Genomic DNA, 25,264 nt, shown 5'->3' on the forward strand with positions numbered 1-25,264 from the left:
GTACCCAACAATGGCCAATGCACAATGTATGGAATGTGGCTTCGCGGTGCTTCTTTTGGCTCCATACACCGTTTACTTGCAATTTGCACTGCAAAGAGGTGATCAGTGGGGGTGCTCAGTGTCAGCCTCCCACCGATATGAGAACAATGTCCTTTCCAGAGGACAGATCATCAATATCTAAGTAGTTTAGGAAAATGAGCTCATTTTTTGGCTATGTTCTTTGAACATTGGCTTACCACATTAATCACAGCTGCTACAGTATGTCTCTGAAAACTGTTGCTACATATTGGCAAATATATTTATTCACCAGGACCTCCCCTCTTATCTCCTTTTTAAATTTCAATGGACTAAAGAATACACACTATGTGATCAATTAGGCATTGGGAGTGTGGTATATGGCTCTACAGAATTGCTAAATATTTTTTTTTAGATAGAAGCCAATCTTTGGTTAGTACCACAATAGCGCGGTCCATACTGGGATATTGAATTATTGTTTGCCATACTGTAGATGGCAATGATGGCGGCTTCTTTACATTTTTAGGGCTGGCTTGGTCATCAGTGTATAGCTGCTGGTATATGTCTAATATTTAGTAAATGTACTGTGTGTTAATATATGTCTAATATTTAGCAAATGAACTGTCTGTTAGTATATGCCTAATATTTGGTAAATGAACTAACAGTATATTTCTAAAAATTAAGTAAATTAATTGTATAGCAGACAGTTCATTTACTAAATATTAGACATATACTAACAGACAGTTCATTTACTAAATATTAGAAATATACTGTTAGTTCATTTACTAAATATTAGGCATATACTAACAGTATATTTCTAATATTTAGTAAATGAACTGTCTGTTAGTATATGTCTAATATTTAGTAAATGAACTGTCAGTGTATGTCTAATATTTAGTAAATGTAGTAAGTATGTTAGTATATGCCTAATATTTAGTAAATGTACTGTTAGTATATGCCTTTAGTAAATGTACACTGTGTGCAGAATTATTAGGCAAATGAGTGTTTTGCTCACATGATGCTTTTTATACATGTTGTCCTACTCCAAGCAGTATAGGCTTAGAGCCAACTACCAATGAAGTAAATCCGGTGATGTGCGTCTCTGTAATGAGGAGGGGTGCGGTGTAATGACATCAACACCCTATATAAGGTGTGCTTAATTATTAGGCAACTTCCTTTCCTTTGGCAAATTGGGTCAGAAGAGAGGTTTGACGGGCTCTGAAAAGTCCATATTGTGAGATGTCTTGCAGAGGGATGCAGCAGTCTTGAAATTGCCAAACTTTTGAAGCGTGATCACCGAACAATCAAGTGTTTCATGGCAGATAGCCAACAGGGTCGCAGGAAGTGTGTTGGGCAAAAAAAGCGCAAAATAACTGCTCATGAATTGAGGAAAATCAAGCGTGAAGCTGCCAAGATGCCATTTGCCACCAGTTTGTCCATATTTCAGAGCTGCAACGTTACTGGAGTATCAAAAAGCACAAGTTGTGCCAAACTCAGGGACATGGCCAAGGTAAGGAAGGCTGAAAAACCACCACCTCTGAACAAGAAACATAAGATAGAACGTCAAGACTGGGCCAAGAAATATCTTAAGACTGATTTTTCAAAGGTTTTATGGACTGATGAAATGAGAGTGACTCTTGATGGGCCAGATAGATGGGCCAGAGGCTGGATCAGTAAAGGGCAGAGGGCTCCACTCCGGCTCAGACGCCAGCAAGGTGGAGGTGGGGACTGGTATTGGCTGGTATCATCAAAGATCAACTTGTGGGACCTTTTGGGGTTGAGGATGGAGTGAAGCTCAACTCCCAGACCTACTGCCAGTTTCTGGAAGACAACTGCTTCAAGCAGTGGTACAGGAAGAAGTCAGTATCGTTCAAGAAAAACATGATTTTCATGCAGGACAATGCTCCATCACATGCATCCAACTACTCCACAGCGTGGCTGGCCAGTAAAGGTCTAAAAGATGAAAAGATAATGACATGGCGCCCTTGTTCACCTGACCTGAACCCCATAGAGAACCTGTGGTCCCTCATAAAATGTAAGATCTACAGGGAGGGAAACAGTGCACCTCTTGGAACAGTGTCTGGAGGCTGTGGTGGCTGCTGCACGCAATGTTGATCGTAAACAGATCAAGCAACTGACAGAATCTATGGATGGTCGGCTGCTGAGTGTCATCATAAAGAAAGGTGGCTATATTGGGCACTAATTTTTTGGGGTTTTGTTTTTTCATGTCAGAAATGCTTATTTCTAAATTTTGTGCAGTTATATTGGTTTACCTGGTGAAAATAAACAAGTGAGATGGGAATATATTTGGTTTTTATTAAATTACCTAATAATTCTGCACAGTAATAGTGACCTGCACAAACAGATATCCTCCTAAGATAGCCAAATCTAAAAAAAACCCCACTCCAACTGCCAAAAATATTAAGCTTTGATATTTATGAGTCTTTTGGGTTGATTGAGAACATAGTTGTTGATCAATAATAAAAAACCCCCACTAAAATACAACTTTCCTAATAATTCTGCACACGGTGTACTGTCTGTTAGTATATGTCTAATATTTTTAGTCACTGATCTTCCTTGAAGGAAAAACCTGCTTGGAGAACAGAAATTATCTGGGGCATGATCTCTGTTGGGTTAGATTTTTGTGAAGAACTTCATATCTTGGTTTGTTAAAGCTAAAGATTATATAAGGATGGTAATAAATTTTTGCCTTGTGATGGCAGAATTTTTTTTTTTTTTTTTTGGAAAGGCCACTTGCTCTGTTGGAAGGAGGGATTGGGACCTTGTTTAACCACTGGTTGTCTGACACCTTTAACTCCCAGCATACCTAAATGGGGGTTCAGCAGGCCCTATCTAAAGGGAACGAAAATCAAGAATGTCTGCCTCGCTCCCTTCATTCTCTACGGGACTGCCAAGTTCTCTGCTCGGCTATCTCCAGCCGTACCATAGAGAATAAATAGTGTGTGGTGCCCATGCTTGACCTGCACTCCAGCCAGACTTGGCTCTGCAGATCAGTAAGATATCCCTAATCCTATCAAGGTTCATCCCCTTTAGGTGTTTTGTAGAATTCATTAGTCGGCCCCTTTGGACCTTCGACCCTCTTTAAATAACCATTATCCTTCCCTGCACAATTGCCAATAGAAATAGGTTTTTTAATTTAAGTATATTTTTATCTACAATTTTAAAAGGTTTAATCTGTTTAATATTGTATTTCTGCATAAATTGAACCATGATAGTAGCTCACCTGTGTGCTTTATTCCAGCTCAGACTGATTTATGTAAATTGAGATGAGTCACAATATAAAGCAAAGCCTGTAGATAAGATTGAAATTGAGGTTTCTCGGAATTAAAAAAAAAAACAAAACACCTTTTTCTATTACTGACGACCCCTTTAAAGAGAATCTGTCACCAGTTTTTTGCCATCTAACTTGAGAGCAGCATAATAAAAAGACAGAGACTGATTCCAGTAATGTGTTACTTACTGGACTGCTTGCTGTAGTTTTGATAAAATCCCTATTTTATCAATAGGAGATTATCACAAGAGGAATAGTAACTCTGTATGCTGAGCTCTGCATAACCCTGCCCCCCACCAATGATTGCCAGCTTTCTGCCTATGCACACAGAAATCTGCCAATCAGAGGTGTAGGCAGGGTTATCCAGAGCTCAGCATTCAGAGAACTGGTAGTTCTATTGCAGATAAAACAGGGATTTTATCAAAACTACAGAAAGCAGCTACATTGCTGGAATTGGGGTCTCTGTCCTTACATCATGTTGCTCTGAGTTGCCAAAACCTTGTGACAAATTTCTTTGTTTCAAATCACATAGTCCGTGTTGTCACTCCTTAATGAAGGATGATGTGATTATCCTGTAGCATTTATTGCTTTACATGTTAAGACTGTAATGGAAATTAATGAGCGAGTTGTCACTATATTGCAGAAATGAGCCGTCCTTTTCTATTTCTTGTAGACCCCTGGAAACACTGATAAGGAAAGTGAAGAGGAGAAGCAATTCAGGAACATATTTAAGCAGATCGCAGGAGACGTGAGTATTATTAAATGTAAAATCCGCAGTCATATATGACTCTGTTTCTGAGGAAGCTGGAGAGGGGGAAACTACACTGACAGCGTCATTCATACATAGGGTGGGGTGCCATCAAGGGAACAACCCCCTTTTTACAGCAGCCAATTTTTTTTTCCTCCCCCCTCTTTCAAAAACCACACCATTATTTTTTTGGAGGGGCGGCCCAGCAATATTAGACCTTAAAGGGAACCTGTCACCAGAATTTTTGCTATTAAACTAAAACAATTCCCTTCTGCAGCTCCTGGGCTGCATCCTACTAGAAAGGTTCCTCTTGCTACTGGCCCCCCTTTCACACCTAAATAGCAACTTTATAAAATACTACCTTTTGCTATGGTAATGAGGTTGTTGGCCCCGGGGTCGGGCTTTATTTCGTCCGTTATCCCCCCTCCTGCCGCTGTTCGCCGTCCCCCAGTGTTTATTTACATAGATGAGGCCGCCGCCCTCATCTTCTGCAGTGCTCCTGAAGTCTCGCGCATGCACAGTGGCACTATCGCGGGACTGAGCAGTTTTCAAATCGCGAGCGCCGGTGATGTTATTGCGCAGGCGCGAGATTATGGCGGGTACTTGGATGATGCTGGTGATGACATTCACAGCGCCGCCCATAATCTCGTGCCTGCGCAATAACATTACCGGCGCTTGCGATTTGAACAGTGCTCAGTCCCGCGATAGTGCCAAAGCGCATGCGCGAGACTTTAGGAGCACTGCGGAACATGAGGGCGGCGGCCTCATCTATGTAAATGAATATTGGGGGACGGCGAACGGCGGCAAGAGGGGTATAACTGATGAAATACAGCCTGCCAACAAGGTTATCCTATTTTTGGATGGGGGTTAAAGGGAATCTGTCAACAGGTTTTTGCTATGTAATAAGGTAGGGGCTGACACCCTGATTCCAGGGTTGTGTCACTTGCTCAGTGTTTTATGAGCAAGAGATTATCAATGCTGGACTTGGTGTTTCATACACACCAGTGCAGCAAGTCTGTGTAACCCTACCTCACACCCATGATTGGCAGCTTACTTACAATATAGTGTACACAAAAAGCTGAAAATCAATAATGTGGGCAGGATTATACAGCTCAGCATTCTGATCACTGATACATCTGCAAGAGAAAAAACAGGAATTCTATCAAAACTACACTAAGCAGTCAGTTGAGTAAGTGACACATTGCTGGAATCAGGCTTTATGGCCCTACATTATTCTGCTCTCAGATTACATAGCAAAAACCTACTGACAGATTCCCTTTAAAAGGTTGTTTTAATCTTACAAAGTAATAGCAAAATCCTATACTATGCCATCACATTTGAAGTGGAGTTCTGTTCTTTTGGCCCCACATTGATCTGGAGTGTGAAGGGGCTACAGTCCCTTTGGCAGGGAATTACAGCACAGTCCCATTCCTTCACTCTTGTGGCGATTGTAGGGATCAAACAATCCAATGCAATCGCAATACCCTCCCTTGTAATGAGAGCACTTCTCACCACTACATGATTTGCTTCTGGTCTAGGATATGGAAATCAGCGCTGATGAACTGCAATCTGTACTGAACAGAGTTGTGAACAAACGTAAGTGACTGTTTTATTGAATTTTCCTGAAAACTAAAGTAGATTTAAAGCAATACCAAAGCAACACCTATCAGGGAATAGCAAGGCGCATCTGGATATGAATTCAAATTCTTTGGTTGGAGGACAATTATATTTACATATGTGTATACATACAAAATATGTATAGTGTGTCCACCCATATCCTGTCCACCGCCATTAACTTGAGAACGGCGGCAGCTATAGGCATGGAAGTGGTGTCTAGGTATAGTAAAGTAGCCATGTGCTATGCAATGAAACCACCTATAGCGCCACCTGGTGGAAAACAACGGAGTTAGCATTTTTATCTCGAAAATGGAACGAGATAGAGAAAAAAAGTGAATTATAAGGTTGTAGGGCATCATCAATTTAATATGAATTGTCACCTGGCATACAGAAATGCTATGATAGGAAAACCATGACCCCCCAAAAACATTGAATGCTGGTCACGCATATGGCGCTCATTTAACTTTGATGCTCAAAGTGGCCCCCGTCAGCTGCAATGCACATCTGGACTCTGCACAGCATACTGTATCTTGCTGCACGTTGTGCAATATGGTAGGTGACACGTTTGCACAAGCATCTGTGATACGTCGTCGTGGGTCCTGCAATGTTGGTGGAGGGTTCGCATACACCTGCTGTTTGATATGACCTCACAGAAAGAAGTCCAATGGGGTCAGGTCAGGTGAGCGTGGAGGCCACTCCACACAGCCACCATACCCAATGACTTGTAGGAAGGTCTCCATGAGGTATCGCTTCACGTCCGCAGCCTTGTGAGTTTTACACTTTCTAATCATAGCATTTCTGTATGCAAGGTGTCGATTCGTATTGAATTGATGATGCCCTACAATTTTTTTACTTTACTTTTTTTTCTCTATCTCGTTCCGTTTTCGAGATAAAAATGCTAACTCCATTGTTTTCCACCAGGTGGCACTATAGGTGGTTTCATTGCGTAGCGCATGGCTACTTTACTATACCTAGACACCACTTCTATGCCTATAGCTGCCGCCGTTCTCAAGTTAATGGCGGTGGACAGGATATGGGTGGACACACTGTATACACACACATACACAGTTACCGTATTTTTCAGATTACAAGATGTACTTTTCCTCCCAAAAATCCGAATATAGCTTACCGGGGGGGGTAGTGGAGAGAGGGGTCACTGGAGATAGGACAATATTGTGCTCTTGTGTGCGGCACCTGGTGTGGCTCTGTGCGGTAGCTGACACGCGGCTCCCTGTGCGGTGGACTGCGCGGCTCCCTGTGCGGTGGCCGGCGCGGCTCCCTGTGCTGCCTGGCAAGGCTCTGAGTGGCCGCTCGGTGCTGCCCGAAAAGGCTCTATGCAGCGGCCTGTGCTGCTGTGTGCTGGTGCTCAAGATATCAGCGGTAAGTTCTTCAAATAATGGCGCCCATAGTCTGCGCACGCGCAGATAGAGCTCTCGGCTCAAGCTCCCATCTGCGCAAGCGCCGTCTGCGGCTGCCATTTCTTTGAAGTCCGCACTGCCGACATCTTCAGAATGGCCAGTGCCCGCAGCGAGCACTAGCACACAGCAGCGCCGGCTGCCCCAGCACAGCTCCGCAGTGTGTATCTGGGCCCCCCTCTGCACTGCCCGTAGCATGGACCTGCTCCACCACCGCTGCTGCCTCCTGTGACCCCCGACTCCACCACTGCTGCTGCCCCCCACCGGACACTACCGGATTATAAAACGGACGGCAGATTTTTACTTTTTAGCTCTAAATTTGGGGTGCGTCTTATAATCCGGTGCGTCTTATAAAACGAAAAATACGGTAAGTCCAGAAATATTTGGACAATGACACAAGTTTTGGCATTTAAGTGATTTACCAAGACATATTCAACATACAGTTATATAATCAATATGGGCTTAACGTGTTGATTCTCAGCCTTAATTTGATTGTATTCACATCAGCTCTTTAACATGTAGCTGCCTCATTTTTAAAGGACCAAAAGTAATTGGACAATTGTTTCAAAAGCTCCTTAATGGGCTGTATGGGCTATTTTCATGTTAATCCATAATCAATTAAGCATGTATAAAGGTCTGTAGCTGATTCCAGGTGTGGCATTTGCATTTGGAAGCTGTTATGCTGGACCCTACAACATGCAGTCAATGGAAGAGAAACATAATTAAGCTGGAAAAAAAGAAGAAATCCATCAGAGATAGCAGAAATGTTAGGAACTGCAATGGCTGAGTCAATCACCAGATCAACCCCATTGAGCTGCATTTCACATGGTTAAGACAAAACGTAAGGCACAAAGAGCCACAAACAATAAGTGAAGTCAGCTGTAGTGAAGGCTGGCAAAGCATCGCAGTGGAGGAAATCCAACGTTTGGTGACGTCCATGGCTTCCAGACTATAGCCGGTCATTGCTGCAAAGGATTATCTAGAAAGTATTAAAAAAATGAACATTTCATTTATGATAAAGTAAATTTGTCCAATTACTTTTGTTCCCCTGAAATGAGGAGGCTTTGTAGAAAAATGGCTGCAATTTCTAAACATTTCACAGGATATTTTTGTTCAAAACCTGAAAGTCTGCACTTCAATCGTATCTCAGTTGTTTCATTTTAAATAAAAAAAAAATAGTGGTTTGCAGAGCTGAGATTAAGAACATTAACGGCATATTAAAAAGCACATAGTATAATAAAACGGCTGTTTATTTTCTATGCATAGTCGAGACTCTAGACGTATAGAACAGCAGGTCAGTAGCCTACGTCCATTTCACACAGAGCACGTTCTCAAGATGGCCAAGGCTATTTTAAGAAAGTGCTCTGTGCATAAAACGGCCATATTAAACTCAGCCGTGTGCACTTCACCTAAGGCCTCCGACACACATCCGTTAAAAACGTGCGTGTTTTGTCCGCTTCCATATATACCGGAGACACGGACAAACGTGCACCAATGTTAATCTATGTTTGTGGTCAAACTTGCGTTTTTCATCTTGTTCGGGTGTCTGTGATCCGTATGTGTTTCCGTTTTGCACGGCAGCATGTCCGTTTCCTGCACGGAACACGCACACCATGAAAGTCAATGGTTTGGTGCGCACAAGTACGTGACACGGATGCATCTCTGTATGCTCCATGTACGTTTTGTGCTTTTTTGTAGTGATGTCGGCTATTCTTTCTTTTTCTGCCTATGTCGGTCAATCTCTCTCATTCCATCAGTCGGTCTCTCTCTGTCGGTCGGTCTCTCTCTCTGTCTTGTCTGTCCCTCTCTCTGTCTGTCGGTCAGTCTCCCCCCTCTCTCATACTTACCGATCACCGGCGCGGCGCTGCACAGCGTTCACACTGCTCCGGCGGCTTTTACTATTTTGAAAAAGCCGACCGCTCATTAATCAATCTCGTATTCCCTGCTTTCCCCGCCCACCGGCGCCTATGATTGGTTGCAGTTAGACACGCCCCCATGCTGAGTGACAGCTGTCTCACTGCAACCAAGCACAGCCGCCGGTGGGCGGGTCTATACTGTGCAATAAAAAAAATAAATATTTAATTAAAAAAAACGATGTGCGGTTCCCCCCCATTTTGATACCAGCCAGGGTAAAGTCACACGGCTGAAGGCTGGTATTCTCAGGATGTGGAGCCCCACATTATGGGGAGCCCCCCAGCCTAACAATATCAGCCAGCAGCCGCCCAGAAATTCCGCATCCATTAGATGCGACAGTTCTGGGACTCTACCCGGCTCTTCCCAAATTGCCCTGGAGTTGGCAATCGGGGTAATAAGGAGTTAATGGCAGCCCATAGCTGCCACTAAGTCCAAGATTAATCATGTCCGGTGTCTCCCCGAGATACCTTCCATGATTAATCTGTAAGTTACAGTAAATAAACACACACAACGAAAAATCCTTTATTTGGAATAATAAACACTAAAAAAAAACCCTCGTTCACCAATTTATTAAGCCCCAAATACCAATCCATGTCCGGCGTAATCCACGGAGGTCCCGCGTCGCTTCCAGCTCTGCTACATGAAGGTGACAGGAGCTGCAGAAGAACCCCGCGCTCCTGACAGCTCCACGCAGCAACTGAGGTGAGCCGCGCGATCAGCTGTGCTGTCCCTCAGGTTACTCGTGGCCACCGCTGGATCCTCCAACTGTGACTGCAAGTCGCCCGAGTGACAGCGATGAAGTCACAGGTGAATTGCGGTCACGGGTGGAGGATCCAGCTAGCCACGGGTAGCATGAGTGACGGCAGCGGTAATCGCGCTGATCACTGCAGTCACTCAGGGGATTAGCGGTCACCGGTCAGTCCTTTACGGGTGACCACTAATCAGGACGCGACACAGACAGAGCCGCAGTATGACAATGAAGTCGGGTGAAGTTCACCCGAGTTCATTCTCATCGCGCAACTCTGTCTGCTGTCAGCGGGTAAGCATCAACGACATTTTACATCACACACAAGGACATTTCACATGGAAAACATACTCACACGTCAGTTACAAATCTCACGCACACACGGGCATTACTCACGCACACACGGCTAGCATACGCTGGTCACACAGATGCCACACGGACCATAAAAACGAACACAAAAACGGGACACGGACCGTAACACACGTGCGTGCATTTTCACGGATGTGTGTTTCAGGCCTAATGCAGTGTTGCCCAACTCCAGTCCTCACGGTCTCCAACAGATCAGGTCTTCATTAATTCCTTAAGGCCCTGTTACATGCAACGACATCGCTAACGAGATATCGCTGGGTTCACGGAATTTGTGACGCACATCCGGCCTCGTTAGCGACGTCATTGCATGTGACACTTACGAGTGACCGCTAACGATCCCAAATACTCACAAAATCATTGATTGTTGACACGTCGTTCATTTTCTAAATATCGTTACTTGTTCTGGACCCAGGTTGTTGGTCGTCCCTGAGGCAGCACACATCGCTACGTGTGACACCCCAGGAACGACGAACAACAACGTACCTGCATCCTCCGGCAACGAGGTGGGAGTGACGTTAATGCGGCTGCTCTCCGCCCCTCCGCTTCTATTGCTGGCCCGCTGTGTAACGCCGCTGTGACGCTGCAAGAACCGCCCCCTTAAAGAGGTTGTTCGCCGGCCACAGCGACGTCGCTTGAAAGGTAAGTTCGTGTGACGCGTACTAGCGATATTGTGCGCCACGGGCAGCGATTTGCCCGTGACGCACGAACGACGGTGGAGGTTGCTATCGCTAGCGATGTCGCTACGTGTAAAGCGGCCTTTAGTATAGTACAGACGATAGAATTGTCACCTGTGCAATAAAAGTAAACCCTGCAGACCTGGTCTGTTGGGGAACACTGCCCTAATGGATCTAAAATACACATAATAAATAAGTTTTCATTTTTCCTGCAGACAAGGACCTGAAGACTGAAGGTTTCACCCTGGAATCTTGCCGCAGCATGATTGCCCTGATGGATGTATCCTTGTCCATTGGTTTTATAACCACATTTACCAAGTTCATGATATAACCAGGTTACCTGCCTGCGCTCTGGGGATTCACCGACACCACAGTGCCATTGCATGAACCTAACAATGTCTACATCATAAGTCCATGTAATAATATTACCCCAGCACAGGCAGAAAGTGATGTGATAGGGAGACTTCAGGTTACAACATCCAGAATAACCTAACAAAGAGAAAAGCTATTTACAGCACCACGCCAGCTCTTTTCTTCATTGTACCGCTGGAATGGTGCTTTAAATTTAAGTCCCCTGCTTCCGATGTTATACTCAGCCTCATTGTGGCTCTCATAGAGATGCTTTGGGAGGTTGTGGTGTAATTTCTGACTTCCGGATAATCAGAAGTTAGGGGCAGAAGTTGGCATCGGGTGACCAGAGTGACATCGGAAAAGTATAAAAACGGCGGAGGGTGAGTGTAAGACATGGGGCAAGGGTCTTAGATTTAAAGCACCACTTTAACATTCTCCAATTTTCGTGTACTTGGAGGACAGAAAACACATTTTACCCATGTCATAGGCTAAGAATTGAGACGTTATAGTTTGATCACGACTAAGTGTTAAATATAAATGTAATGATGAAGCGAAAAAAGAACCATTAATCCTAAACATAAGATCTGTACAGACAGATGGCTGTGGACGGTTAAACCTGCAAGAATTTCAGCATCTTTGGAAGAAAATCAAACAATGGCAGGTAAAGCCATAAAATGGTCATCTGTCTAGGAATGCCAGTGACACGCCGGGGCCTGGGGTGACTCGTTACCAGGCAGCGGTTCTGCTCCTTGGACGCCGCGGTGGCGAGGCCCGGTTCCGTGACCCCAGCGGTGTCGTTTAGTAAATAGGAAGGGGTTGATGACAGTTTATTTGTGACACCACCTATGGTATGCAGCAAGTTAGGTGCCGCTGCTGCGGGATGGAGCTCCCCGGGGCAGATTGTGACGCAGCTTGATTGGTATAGCTCTCCATAGGTAGAGCTGGGCCCCAGGGCGGATGGAGGTAGTAGTAGTCTATGATGGCGGGGGTGCAGGGCCGGAGGCGCAGGCGAATAATAGAGTGACACAGGGATGCAGTTTCAATGTCTTTACTCACTGTAGCAGGTCCCAAGGTAACACAACGTCAGTGACTGCCTTTGAAGTGCTGGGTTCCACTGTGAAGGGTTCCAGCCGATCCCGGGTAGTTTGGAGGTAGAGTCCGGTGTACCTTTCTTATGTATCCCTTCCCTGGTCGTCTTCCTGCACTTGCTTCTCCCTCCTGCTTTGCGCCCTCTCACACCGAGCCCTGAGCTGGTGCCCGCGGTCCCTTTTGGGTGGTGTGAAGATCTATCCTTTGGTCATTTAGGGTCACCTTCCAGTGAATTTGTGGCCTTGGTGCTTGCAGCCACCTCAGCCTCTGGTTTTACTAGCAAACTATGTAGGTTCTTCTCTTCTAGCCTAGGGCCCAGTCCCCAATTTGTGACCTAGTCATTCCACCCAAAGGTTGTATGTGGAACAAGGCCATGGGAGTATGTTGCACTTCCCATGGTCTCTAGGACCCCTTCTGTCTTGCGCCCTGGCCGAGCTGTACCAGCTCCAGACCACAGGTCTTCTCTCCTCCACTGACACTACTGTGTAACCCACCCCTTAAGACTCCAATCCCTCGGCCTAGCTTTGGGTTTACCAAGCCCTTGCCATGCCTGATGAGGTGTTGAGTTTTGTGTAAACTGGTGGGTGACCTCCTCCATACCCAGGATGGAATACCACACCTCTGGCTGAGGTGCAGTACCTCTGTGGCGACTGAAGCCTTTGGGGCGCTACACCACAACAGTACCAGCAATAGCAGGAGGAATCCGTATTTGGTATAGCATCATATCACATACATCCAAATATATAAGACTGAATCCTAATACCAGACAATGTGGATGGACACAGTGGTGCGGTTTCTAAGAAAGAGAGAGAGGAAAAGACACACTCCGGTCCGGAGTACTAACACTAGAAGTCACAGAGAGGGGTCATTTAACATTTCTACCTTTTGGAACCCAGAGACGGGTGGAATGACCTGAAGGATTTTAGCTAACCTCCTATAATCACCGTCTTTTGTTCTGTAATTAAGGCCATTACTGTCGCACCACAGGAGGTTTGTTGTTTTCCATTGAGTTTAGCCATTTAGTTTCTAGTTAGTTCTATCCAGTTTATTGTATGTTATTTGACCTTCTTTCGGGACTTCAGGGGGGAGCTCGAAATTTCTGGGACTTCTAGTGCTAAGGGTTTCTGGATAAATGCTAGAGTTTCCCATAGACGTCAGTTATAATCGTTACTTGAATCGAGCCCATCCAGGCATCCGACCTGTTCGATTCGAGTAATGACCACTCGATCAGTTTCGTGCTCACTCATCACCTATTCTGTAGAAGTGTGATACATTGTTTTTATGGATCAATTCCTGTAAAGTTGAGGTTTGTGGGCAGAAAATGCACTCTAAAGTGAGCCGTGACTTGGAGAGGATGAAAAATAGGGTCAATATTTAACAAACTGAGAGTCAAGCTCTCAATGTAGCAGTTCTGACATACTATTGGTGGTAATTATTGATGGAAGTTTGAGTGCTCTGTTCTTGCCTATTAATCTACCATTTTTATTTATTTTTTTCCTAGAAAATATTTCTACGCTATGATTCAGATCAATCAGGAACCATCAATAGTTATGAAATGCGTAATGCTGTTAATGAAGCAGGTAATTTAACAAAAAAATTGGTAGTGGACAATAAGAAGGTCTGTGGATACTGATTTAGAGTTCACTAGGTGGATCGCCTTCCCCATAGAGGCTATTTTGTTGGTGGGCAGCTCTCTCCCAACAAAAACAGTGGGAATGGGAGCATCGTTCCATTCATTTTTATGGGGTGATGTGGCCACTGTGAATAACAAAATGTGGCCCCCCCATACCTTATTGATAAGTCATTATTATCTTCACGATTTAAAGGTTTCCAGTTTAAAGGCAGCTCAATAGCAGAGAATTCAAAGAAGCTGGTTGAGAATAGTGGGCATGTGACTACATGTATACAAATTGCACAGGTGTATTATAAGAATAATTCTCAATGGAAGAGCCATGTGGTGTACACGCTGCTGGCATATGTATACCAGCAGAGTGCATGCACTACTCACATACAATTCAAAAACGGGAGAAACAACGAGTAAATATGCAAATATACGAAATTTTATTGATGAAGGTTGCACACGCAAAAAACAGCAAAGAGTGGTTAAAAACAACTACCAATAAAAAAAAAAAAAAAAAAAACACAACTACCAAGAAGTCATAGGGGGCACATAGTATTGAGAAGCATATAAAAGGTTCAAATCAGTCACTACTAGCCACGGGAGAGGAGAATACCAAGGACATACAGTCTCTGGTAGCCATGAGAGAGGTGGAACTAAGGATTAGTGAGAACGGCACAAGAGTAGGACAGGAGAATGTAGTGACATGGTTAAACAAGGCCACTGTATGGTGGAAGTCCTTAATCACTTTCTGCCTACTCAGAATCAGGTAGTCACATGAAAAATGTAATAAGGGAAATATTTCAAAAAGTCATCATCTGAGAGGACAGAACCAAAATCAAATAGACCACGGTCCCGAAGGATTTCCCTCCTTGAAAAAGCAATAGCACCCTCGCGAAACGCACGTTATTTTGACTTATTTTTTGCAGAAAATTTAGTGATTTTCCAATTTGTCTGAATCTCGCCAACAAGTCTGCCACATATGAATTCCCTCTAATAAGCCAGAGCTGCAATCATAGTTCTGTTGATTTGTTATTAAAGTCTTACCACTGGTCAGGAGTCACACTGCTAAGGCTTTGTTCACATGCGGCTCGTTTGTTGCAAAAGTTTGCATTCCACACCTGTAAATAGGGTTATTTCTGCAGCACATGCATTAATTTCTAAATGGCACAGTAACAGATATGCAAACAATCTGCTGACAGTGAATAAGCCCGAATAGTTATTACACTGCAGTGCTAGTATGACATGGACAGACATTTATTTTTATGGTCTATATAGAATAGTATGTTCCCGACAGCTGCAAATATATAGAATAACGGTCAGTAGCCTGCCCCACCTTAATGAGTTTTTCTGTATGAATTGTCGGGAGCACATTGCCAGAATAGTTCTCATCTGCAGTGAGTTTAATATTGGCATTTACTATGGAAACTCACACACAAACTATCACATTTTGGTCTCTCCAGTCTTGCTGCATAGGCACAGGGGCTGCAGACCAGCAATGATAATCTCCTGCTGATAAAACTCGTATTTAAACAGCAACACACATCCTAACAAGTGACACATCCCCAAAATCAGTGTCTCGGACCCCTACATCATGCTGTCCTCAGATTACATATTAAAAACCTGCTGAAAGATTTAACACTTACAATAAAAACACAACAACTTTGGTTCCATTTACACATCCCATATAACAGCTTATGCTGGAGAACAAGCAAGAATAAATATTGGGGTCTTTGTTTTGGTCACTATATGAACTGTGTATGATGGGCAAAGTACACATTATTAATTGGTGGGGATATACAGTGGAATGTAAAAGTTTGCACACCCCTGGTGAAAATTACTGTTATTGTGAACAGTTAAGCAAATTGAAGATGAAATGATCTCTAAAAGACAATGCATTGTATTTTAGGCAAAAAAAAGAAAATATTTTCTTCCTTTTTATATTTTAAAATTAACAAAAAGGAAAATGGGCTGATGCAAAAGTTAGGGCACCCTACTTGGTTACTACGTAGTAAAACCCTCTTTGACAAGTATCACAGCTTGTAAATGTTTTTTGTAGCAGCCAATAGTCGTTTTCAATTCTTCTTTGAGGGATTTTCATGCATTCTTTCTTGGAAAACTCTTCCAGTTCTGTGAGATTTTTGGCTCGTCTTCCAGTTCTGTGAGATGCCTGGCTAGTCTTCCAGTTCTGTGAGATGCCTGGCTCGTCTTCCAGTTCTGTGAGATGCCTGGCTCGTCTTCCAGTTCTGTGAGATGCCTGGCTCGTCTTCCAGTTCTGTGAGATGCCTTGCTCGTCTTCCAGTTCTGTGAGATTCCTGGCTCGTCTTCCAGTTCTGTGAGATTCCTGGCTCGTCTTCCAGTTCTGTGAGATGCCTGGCTCGTCTTCCAGTTCTGTGAGATGCCTGGCTCGTTTTCCAGTTCTGTGAGATGCCTGGCTCGTTTTCCAGTTCTGTGAGATTCCTGGCTCGTCTTCCAGTTCTGTGAGATGCCTGGCTCGTCTTCCAGTTCTGTGAGATGCCTGGCTCGTCTTCCAGTTCTGTGAGATTCCTGGCTCGTCTTCCAGTTCTGTGAGATGCCTGGCTCGTCTTCCAGTTCTGTGAGATGCCTGGCTCGTTTTCCAGTTCTGTGAGATGCCTGGCTCGTCTTCCAGTTCTGTGAGATGCCTGGCTCGTCTTGCATGCTCTGCTCTTTTGAGGTTTAGCCTCAGATTTGCAATGATGTTGATATCAGGGGATTGTGAGGGCCACTGTAAAACCTTCTACTTGCGCCTTATGATGTTGTCTTTTGTAGATCCTAAGATCATTATCCATCTGTAGAAGCCACTTTCTTTTCTTCTCTTCAATTGCAGCTTTTTTTTTTTACAGATGGTGTTATGTTTGCAACAAGAATTTGTTGAAATTTAATTGAGTCTATTCTTTCCTCTACCTGTGAAATGTTCCCTGTGCCATTGTCTGCAACACAATTCTAAAGCTTGATTGATCCACCCCCATGCTTAATGGTTGGCGAGATATTCTTTTCCTGAAAATCTGTGCCCTTTATTTTCCAAACATACCTTTGATCATTGTGGCCAAAGAGTTCTATTTTAACCTCATTGGTCCACAGGGCTTACTTACAAACCTCATCAGGCTTGTTAGATGTTCTTTTACATACTTCTGATACTGAATTTTATGGTGAGGATGTAGGTGAGGTTTTCTTCTGCTGACTCTTCCATAAAGGCCATATTTGTGCAGGTGTCTCTGAACAGTAGAACAACGTACCACAACTCCAGAATCTGCTAAATTGTCCTGAAGGTCTTTTGCAGAAAAGCTGGGGGCTCTGATTTGCCTCTAGCAATCCTATGAGCAGCTCTCACATAAATTTAGCTTGGCCTTCCAGATCTTATCTTGATCTCCACTGTTCCTGGTAACTGCCATTTCTTAATAACATTTCAAACTGAGGAAAGGGCAACTTGAAAACGCTTTGCTATCTTTTTGTAGCCTCCTGCCTTGTGGGCCTCCAACATTTTCAGAGTGCTAGGCAGCTGCTTAGAAGAACCCATGGCTGCTGATTTTTTGGCACAAGGTTAGAGGAGGCTGGTGAAATTTGCATCACTTGGCCTTTTCTAACGATGATAGTGAACAAGTCATAACCCTAACAGGCTAATTAAGGTCTGAAACCTTGGTCAAATCTCTAACATAACTCTAACGGCGCCAAAACGTTTTCTTCGGCCTATTTTCCTTTTTGTAATTTTCCATAAATTTTCCAAAATGAAAATTTATTTTTTTTTGCCTAAAATACAAAGGAAATGTGTTATCTTTATTTTCATGCCTTTTAGACATCATTTCATCTTCAACTTGCTTTACCTGTTCATCACAATAACAGAAATTTTAACCAGAGGGGACCCAAACGTATACATGTCACTGTAAGTGTATACTATACATAGCATAAAGTTAATCAAAAACTCTTAGTAAGTCACTATAATATAATGCAAAACCTAATAATCCCTCCACCAAGTATAGGCATATAACCCGTGGGGAGAAGTGACCGAAAGAAACAAAGAAATGAAATATAAAATTATTTTATTAAATAAATCAGTTAAAAAACATGTAACAACAACACAGTAATAATAAAAGACAGGGAGATTCCCAGATTGTAGCAGCGGAAAAATCCAAAGTGACAGTGCATATACAGAACCTTACATATTACCAAACAACATACACATGTAAAGAAAGTGCAAGTAGTGCTGTGAAAATATGCAAATAATACTAAAAATGTATGTTGATGGTCGAGGTAAGGGAAGATAGTAAGCTATATTGAGATATAATAGCATACCCATGGGGTGAGTATATAAATAGGGCGAATGGAGTAGCCGAAAATCACCAAAGGGGATGTCTGCTGGTGATGGCAGGCAAATCACTAGATAAATATACTTCAGTATGTAGGTCTGTGGTGGTCCAAGTGGTCGGTGTGTCCGCTGCCGACCCCGACGAGTGTTTCGTGACTTCCTCAGGGGGTGCTGGGTATAGGATATAGGATAAAGACTGTACTATAAAATGTTTTATTAGGATTATTTCCAATTTAAAAATAAAACAATTGATTTGAGTTTTCTTGCCCCATCTGCGCGTGGAAAAAAAAAAGGAAAAATTCCAGAATGATAACGAAAAATAAATTACTTTTAGTATGTGTAATTTCAAAGTGTGAAATTTGGTTTGTGGCGATTCAGATGTCAGAGAGAGAAGACATGAAGGATACAGAGTGGATTCATGGAGCGACTTAACACTTTTAAACTCTCCTTTTTCTAGGGTTTCACCTGAACAACCAGCTGTACGATATCATCACCATGCGATATGCAAACAAGCACATGAACATCGACTTTGACAGTTTCATCTGCTGCTTTGTGCGTCTGGAAGGAATGTTTAGTAAGTGGTTTTGTTTTTCTCCTCATTTACAATGAATTTGTCATGAGAGAACTGCATGGAAAGATGTCTCAAAAGTAAGGCACCCCGCTGGTTCTATTCATGTGCCGGTCATTAGAGCAGGACTATAGGATCCTATGTCCTAGCTATAGGACATTTATGGGTATGTGCCCACGATCAGGACCCGCTGCATCCTGGATGCGGCAGGCCCTGACCTGCGGGGATGTGAGTCTACTCTGTCGGAGAATGCAGCTGCTCGTACCCAATATCAGGGTTCGGTTCAGAAGAGGAAGGAATAGAAGGCACTCACCAGTTCTTTATGCAGAAAAATTCTTGTTTTATTCTTCACGTAAAAAAGGGCATATTAGGGAGAGGGGGAGCTGTCGTCTGTGTGTGGTCCGTGTCTCTCTACCCCTCTCCCTAATATGCACTACGGAGGACACGTACGACTCCGCAGGAAAGAATTGACATGCTGCGACCTTGGAAATCCGCACTGCAGGACTTTTTTTTTCGCAGCGGCCCGCACACGCGGCATGGGATTGTAGAAATCCCATCCACTTTGTTTGTACTGTACATCGCAGAGTTATGGACGTAGCGAAAACACGCTACATCCAAACCGCTTTGAACCCTGATAGTGGGCACGCACCTTTTATGCTCTGCCAGTTTTTGTGAACCCCCAGAAAAAAAAAAAGACATACATTGCCATTAGTATAGGAGCTACAGTCCTACCCCATCGTAGTACAGAACTCCCTATTCGGTTTGCAATCCCAAAGTGGAGTTTGCTGCCGACTCCACTCTTCTTTTGCTTTCGCAGCAATAATTGTATCCATCCAGCCATTTCTAAAATGTTGTATGTTATGGTGCTGAGGAGCAGGGTTGTTGGAACGTCTCCATTATATATCCGCTTATCTTTTGTTTTATAGGAGCCTTCCATGCATTTGACAAAGACGGCGATGGCATTATTAAACTCAATGTCCTGGAGGTAAATATAAAATGTCATAATATGGGGATCTTTCCAGCTATGACACATGGATGGTACAATTTGGTTGTGTGCATTTCAGTCATTAAAAAAGCCTCACAATTAGGCTGGAAACACATCTATGCGAGTAAAATCGGTCCGAGTTGGCTGAAAAAAACTCGGCTGATTTTAGTTCACGTTAGGTCAGAGTGCAACACAACTGCAGTGCGATCCTGAGATTTTTCTCATGATTGCAGTGCGCGTGCAATGCGTGTGTGATCGATGTGTGATCCTTTTTTTTCTCAGCAGCTGTCATCTGCCATTCAGCTCTGCTACATGGCCGCTGACAGCAGCCACAGACAGCCATGTAGCAGAGCTGAATGGCAGATGACAGCAGACACAGACAGAGCTGCACGATCAGAATGAACTCGGGTGAACTTCACCCGACTTCATTGTCATGCCGCGGCTCTGTCTGGGTGTCGCGTCCTGATTAGCAGTCACCCGTGAAGGACTCACTAGTGACCGCTAATCCCCTGAGTGACTGAATTGTGCAGCGCGATTAGCGCTGTTGTCACTCAGGTTACCCACGGCCAGCTGGATCTTCCCCCCCCCCCGTGACCGCAACTCACCAGTGACTTCATCGCTGTCACTCGGGCGACTTGCTGTCACTGTTGGAGGATCCAGCGTTGGCTGCAAGTAACCTGACTGACATCATCAGCTGATCACGATACTCACCTCAGTTGCTGCGTGGAGGTGACAGGAGCGGCGGTGTCTTCTGCAGCTCCTGTCACCTTCATGTAGCAGAGCTGAGAGCGTTGAAGGACCTCCGTGGATTACGTCGGACAAGGATGGGTTTTTTGGGTACTTAATAAAGTGGTGAACGAGGGTCTGTGTTATTGTTTATTATTTCAAATAAAGGATTTTTTCACTGTGTGTGTTTATTAACTTTAATTTACAGGTTAATCATTGGGGGGTGTCTCATAGATGCCTGCAATGATTAATCTAGGATTTAGTGGCAGCTATGGGCTGCCATTAACTCCTTATTACCCCGATTGCCAACGCACCAGGGCAAATCGGGAAGAGCCGGGTACAGTACCAGAACTGTTGCATATAATGTATGCGGCAATTCTGGGCGGCTGCTGACTGATATTGTTAGGCTGGGGGGCTCCCCATAACGTGGGGCTCCCCATCCTGAGAATACCAGCCTTCAGTCGTATGGCTTTATCTGGCTGGTATTAAAATTGGGGGGGACCGCACGCTGTTTTTTTAAATTAATTTATTTATTTATTTTACTGCTCAGCATGGACACGCCCACCGGTTGCTGTGATTGGGTGCAGTGAGACACCTGTCACTCAGCGTAGGGGCGTGTCTGACTGCAACCAATCATAGGTGCCGGTGGGTGGGTAAAGCAGGGAATACGAGATTGAATAATGAGCGGCTGGCTTTTTCCAAAAGAGGAGAAGCCGCCGGAGCAGTGTGAATGCCGTGCAGCGCCACGCTGGTGATCGGGGATCGGTGAGTATGAGAGAGGGGGGGAGAGGGATAGACCGACATGGACAGAGAGAGAGGGACAGAGATAGTGACCGACCGACAGAGAGAGAATAGAGAGCGAGAGGGAGAGACCGACTGACAGAGAATAGTGATTGACAGACATTGTGACACATCACTCGTTTCCAGTGTTTTAGGAAACATGCGAGAAATGTATTTAGAAAATCGGATGTCACTAGGATGGTGTGAGTGCCGTCCCGTGACATCCGATTATTTACACGCTCCCATAGACTTGCATTGGAGAGACTCGCAGTAGAAACTCGCAAAAAAGCAGCATGCTGCGATTTTTTTTCTCTGTCTGATTTGGACTGAGAAAAAAAATCGCAGATGAGAGCTGAATCATTCACTAACATGTGTCCGATTCCAATGCGAGATTTTCTCACATTGCTCTACTGCGAGAAACTCGCAAGTGAGAAGCAGCCCTTAGGCACACAATGATGCCATTTTGAGGGTGGGGGAAAAGCTTTTTTTTCTCTTTTCAAAACGCCATTATTTAGTTAAAAGCGACAGTGAGTCAGAAGAACTATACTACATTTCTAATTGGAGGTACAGTATTTGCTATTATTATTACAGTGGAACCTTGGTTAACAAACACACTCCCAGAACGGATTGTTATCGTTAACCAAGTTACTCGTTCAGCTGAGCAAGATTTCCCATAGGAAATCATTGCAATGCAGACAATTCCTTCCACAACTTGTTAAATGTCCCATCCTGGTCCCCTATTGTGCCATTCCACGCACGCACACACACATATTATGCTCACCTTACCTTCCATTCCCTCTCCGGCCTCCTGGATCTTGTAGTTCGCCGGTACAGGATGTGTATCGGGTAACCATTGCGTCGAGGGAGGACCTTCTGCTGCCAGAGCGCTGACGTCAAAGGCAGGAGCCGCTTGCCTCTGATTGGCCAGTGCGCTGCCTTTGAGTAGCGGCTGACAGCGGAAGTTCCTCCCTCGTCGCGATGGTTACCGATACACATGCTGTAGAGGCGAACTACAGGACCCAGGAGGCCGGTGCTGGAACGGAAGGTAAGGTGAGCATAATATGTGTTTGTGCGTGTTTGTGTGGACTGTAAGAGCAGGTCAGCGCGCGGTGGATGTACAGAACCGGAAGTGTGTGCGGTGAGTATTTTCCTCGTACGGCAAAGCTTACTCATAAAGCGAGTTACAAATTTACGGCAAGCTCGTTAAGCGGAATACTCGCTAACTGGGTTACTCGTTAACCGAGGTTCCACTGTATTATTATTATTATTACTACTGTTCTGTCCTCCCTACACGGGCCCTGGGGCGTATGAAGATTGACAGGCAGCTAAATCTTTATCCACTGTAGCAAAAAGGAGACTTTTGCTTTAAGGAAGTCTGTATTTATTGAATGTTAGCAGATGTTTGTACACCTCTTATTGTTCCAGTTTCACCTAACAATCAGTACATGTATAATATAACAGGGAGCATACATGCAGAGCCTGGCAATATACATACCATGTGTTCTTATTAAAAGTAAAACAAAAATGCTCTAACCGTATATCTGATACTATAAACAATTAAGCAGCTGTAAAGCAGCTCAAATCTAACTTAATACATGCAGCTATCTCAAGCCTCTTTCACACGTACGTGCCTCCGGTACGTGTTTGGCAGTTTTCTCACATACCGGAGACACATACACACGTGGACCTAGGTATTCCTAATGTTTTGGACACACGTAAGTATTTTCGAACGGAACGTGTGTCCGTTCCGTACTTACGTTTGTCCGTGTGTTTCTCACGCCAACATGTCAGTTTTTCTCCGGTATCACAGGTGTCACACGTAACGCAAACGTGTCACACGTAACACACGCTGACCACATGGATGTGTTCCGTGTGACACGCACCGGAGAAAAGACATGTGTCTGCGAGAAAAAAATCAAAACATTACTCACCTTCTCCTGCTCTCCTGTCTCTGCTGCCGCTGTCACTTGCTGCCGACCACCGCTCATTCTGCTAATTGAATATTCACTTCACTGCGGCCGGAAGCAGCAGCAGCGGGGAGCGGCAGGACCAGAGACCGAAGATCAGCACCACGGACAGCGACGCCAGGGACAGGTGAGCAGAAAGTTCCCATTCTCTGTGTGTTATCACGGATAACACATGTAGGCCATGCACACAGCACACCAAGGGCAATACACACCTGACACGTCCGTGAAAAACGTGCGTGTTTTTCAGGGACGTGTGAAAGAGGCCTAACATGGTGAGAGATCACAGGGGATAAAATGGAGAATGTCCTCAGTTTGTGAGTCAGCAGGAAATGGAGGCTTCCTACCCAGAATGGACCGCAAAGGGGAGGAGAAAGGAAATCTGAAACACAAGGCTGGTGCTACAAAAGTTTTGTCACTAGAGGCGCTAAAGTACAACCTAGATAGGACACATTAGTCTGCAGCATGGCAAACAATGAAGAATACCATTCAATGCAGAAGGCAGAACATTGGGAAAGGAGCTTGGAGATGGCAACAATCCTTTGAGAACAAGTGTTTTTAAATAAGTTCCAAAGTTGCTTGTAGAACAATGCATGATTCGGAAAATAGCCTTTTAAAATGATAGTGGCTCTCCACATGTCGTTTTCGTGGAGGAGAGGTCCCCACATTGAGAATCACTAGGTCATAGCGGCTCTCCTTATGGGTTATTAAAACCATTGATGTATTATACAGTTCACCACAAATGTATGATCATGAATGGAGTGGATAAAATCTGGACTAGTTTCAATTTAATAATAAAAAAAAAAAAAGTTGTCAATGCTAAAATGTCTGATATAAATGGTGCTAAAATGTTTTCCCCTTTTTTTTCCCAGTGGCTGCAATTGACTATGTATGCCTAGAATTCGCATGAGCTCCAGCAACCGCTTACATTTCTCAACCACTGTCATACAAGCACCGACTCAGGACCTCTGTTGGACAGAGCAAATCTTTACCTCAAAGCTCCTGCATATCAATCAAATCCAGTTTACTACTTTAACCCGTAGCCATGTTCTGTCTAGGAGCACAGATTGTAACGTTAGGCTAAATTTCCATACAATGATGATGTGATGAGCTGTATGTCTCTGCTCAGATGTGTGTATATTCATTGGTAGGACCCATCACACAACGCGCCTCATATCTCTAAACCAGTGCAGACAGCCGTGCTGCCGATCGGAAGTGCCAAGTATACAGCAGGGACTCTGTCAGCAGGTTTTTGCTATGTAATCTGACAGGAACATGATATAGGGACAGAGACCCTGATGCCAGTGATCTATCACTCAGTTTAGTGAGTGTAGCAGTTCTGAAAGAATCACCGTTCTCTCTGCTATAGATCTAGCAGAACTCTGAATGCTGCGACCTGTATAACCCCGGCCCACCAGTGATTGGCTGCTTTGTCACTGTACATAGAAACCAGCCAATCAGTATTAGGGGTGTGGTTGGACCAAGCGGCCCGAAACACCTAGTCCTCCAGTTATGATAATCTGTTGATAAAACACTGATTTTATTGAAACCGCACCACACAGTCCAGTAAGTGACATATCCCTGAGATCGGGCTCTCTGCACCTACAATATGCTGCTCTCAGATTACATAGATAAAAATGCTGACAGATTCCCATTAAAGCTGGGGTCCGGCTGCTATGGGCGACCCACCCGCTTCTGTCTGCTGTAGTTTATAGTCATGAGGTGCGGACAGTGACCACAATACAAGATAGAGCCATCATTAATACATGTTCATTGTGTTTATATCTATGTGAAATGACATTTATCTTAGTGTGTTTGCCATGTAGCAATTAAAGACAAGTGATATTTAATAACGGAACGCTTATGTTTCTTATGTGAAAGTGCCATCTCATAGAAAAAGTACTAATGCGTGGAAGGTAAGTGTACCGCCCTGCGGCCTCGGCTGTGACAGCCGAGCCGCTCGGGTCCGGGCTCGCGTGTGTCGGTGGCTCGAGCGCCTCCGGACCCGGGGGTCACGTCGCTCTGGAGGGGTGTAGTGGCGGTGCACGCAGGGGATGGTTGTAGTGTAAA

At 44.3% G+C, this 25,264-nt stretch overlaps 1 protein-coding gene across 4 annotated transcripts in view; it reads left to right on the forward strand.

Moving 5' to 3' along the window:
- The window catches only part of CAPN3 (calpain 3), a 149,596-nt gene extending 124,549 nt beyond the window's left edge, over window positions 1-25,047 (forward strand). For all 4 annotated transcript variants that reach the window (XM_075330284.1, XM_075330285.1, XM_075330287.1 and 1 more), the window contains 8 exons: window positions 3,981-4,055; window positions 5,594-5,651; window positions 11,005-11,069; window positions 11,733-11,801; window positions 13,731-13,809; window positions 18,629-18,745; window positions 19,666-19,724; window positions 24,067-25,047. In XM_075330284.1, coding sequence (XP_075186399.1) covers window positions 3,981-4,055; window positions 5,594-5,651; window positions 11,005-11,069; window positions 11,733-11,801; window positions 13,731-13,809; window positions 18,629-18,745; window positions 19,666-19,724; window positions 24,067-24,093 — 549 coding nt within the window. In that variant the 3' untranslated portion in view covers window positions 24,094-25,047. The remainder of the gene's footprint in view (window positions 1-3,980; window positions 4,056-5,593; window positions 5,652-11,004; window positions 11,070-11,732; window positions 11,802-13,730; window positions 13,810-18,628; window positions 18,746-19,665; window positions 19,725-24,066) is intronic.
- Window positions 25,048-25,264: the final 217 nt, after the last annotated feature.

The sequence above is a fragment of the Anomaloglossus baeobatrachus genome, chromosome 12, assembly GCF_048569485.1.
Source record: "Anomaloglossus baeobatrachus isolate aAnoBae1 chromosome 12, aAnoBae1.hap1, whole genome shotgun sequence".
NCBI classification, from domain to species: Eukaryota; Metazoa; Chordata; class Amphibia; order Anura; family Aromobatidae; genus Anomaloglossus; species Anomaloglossus baeobatrachus.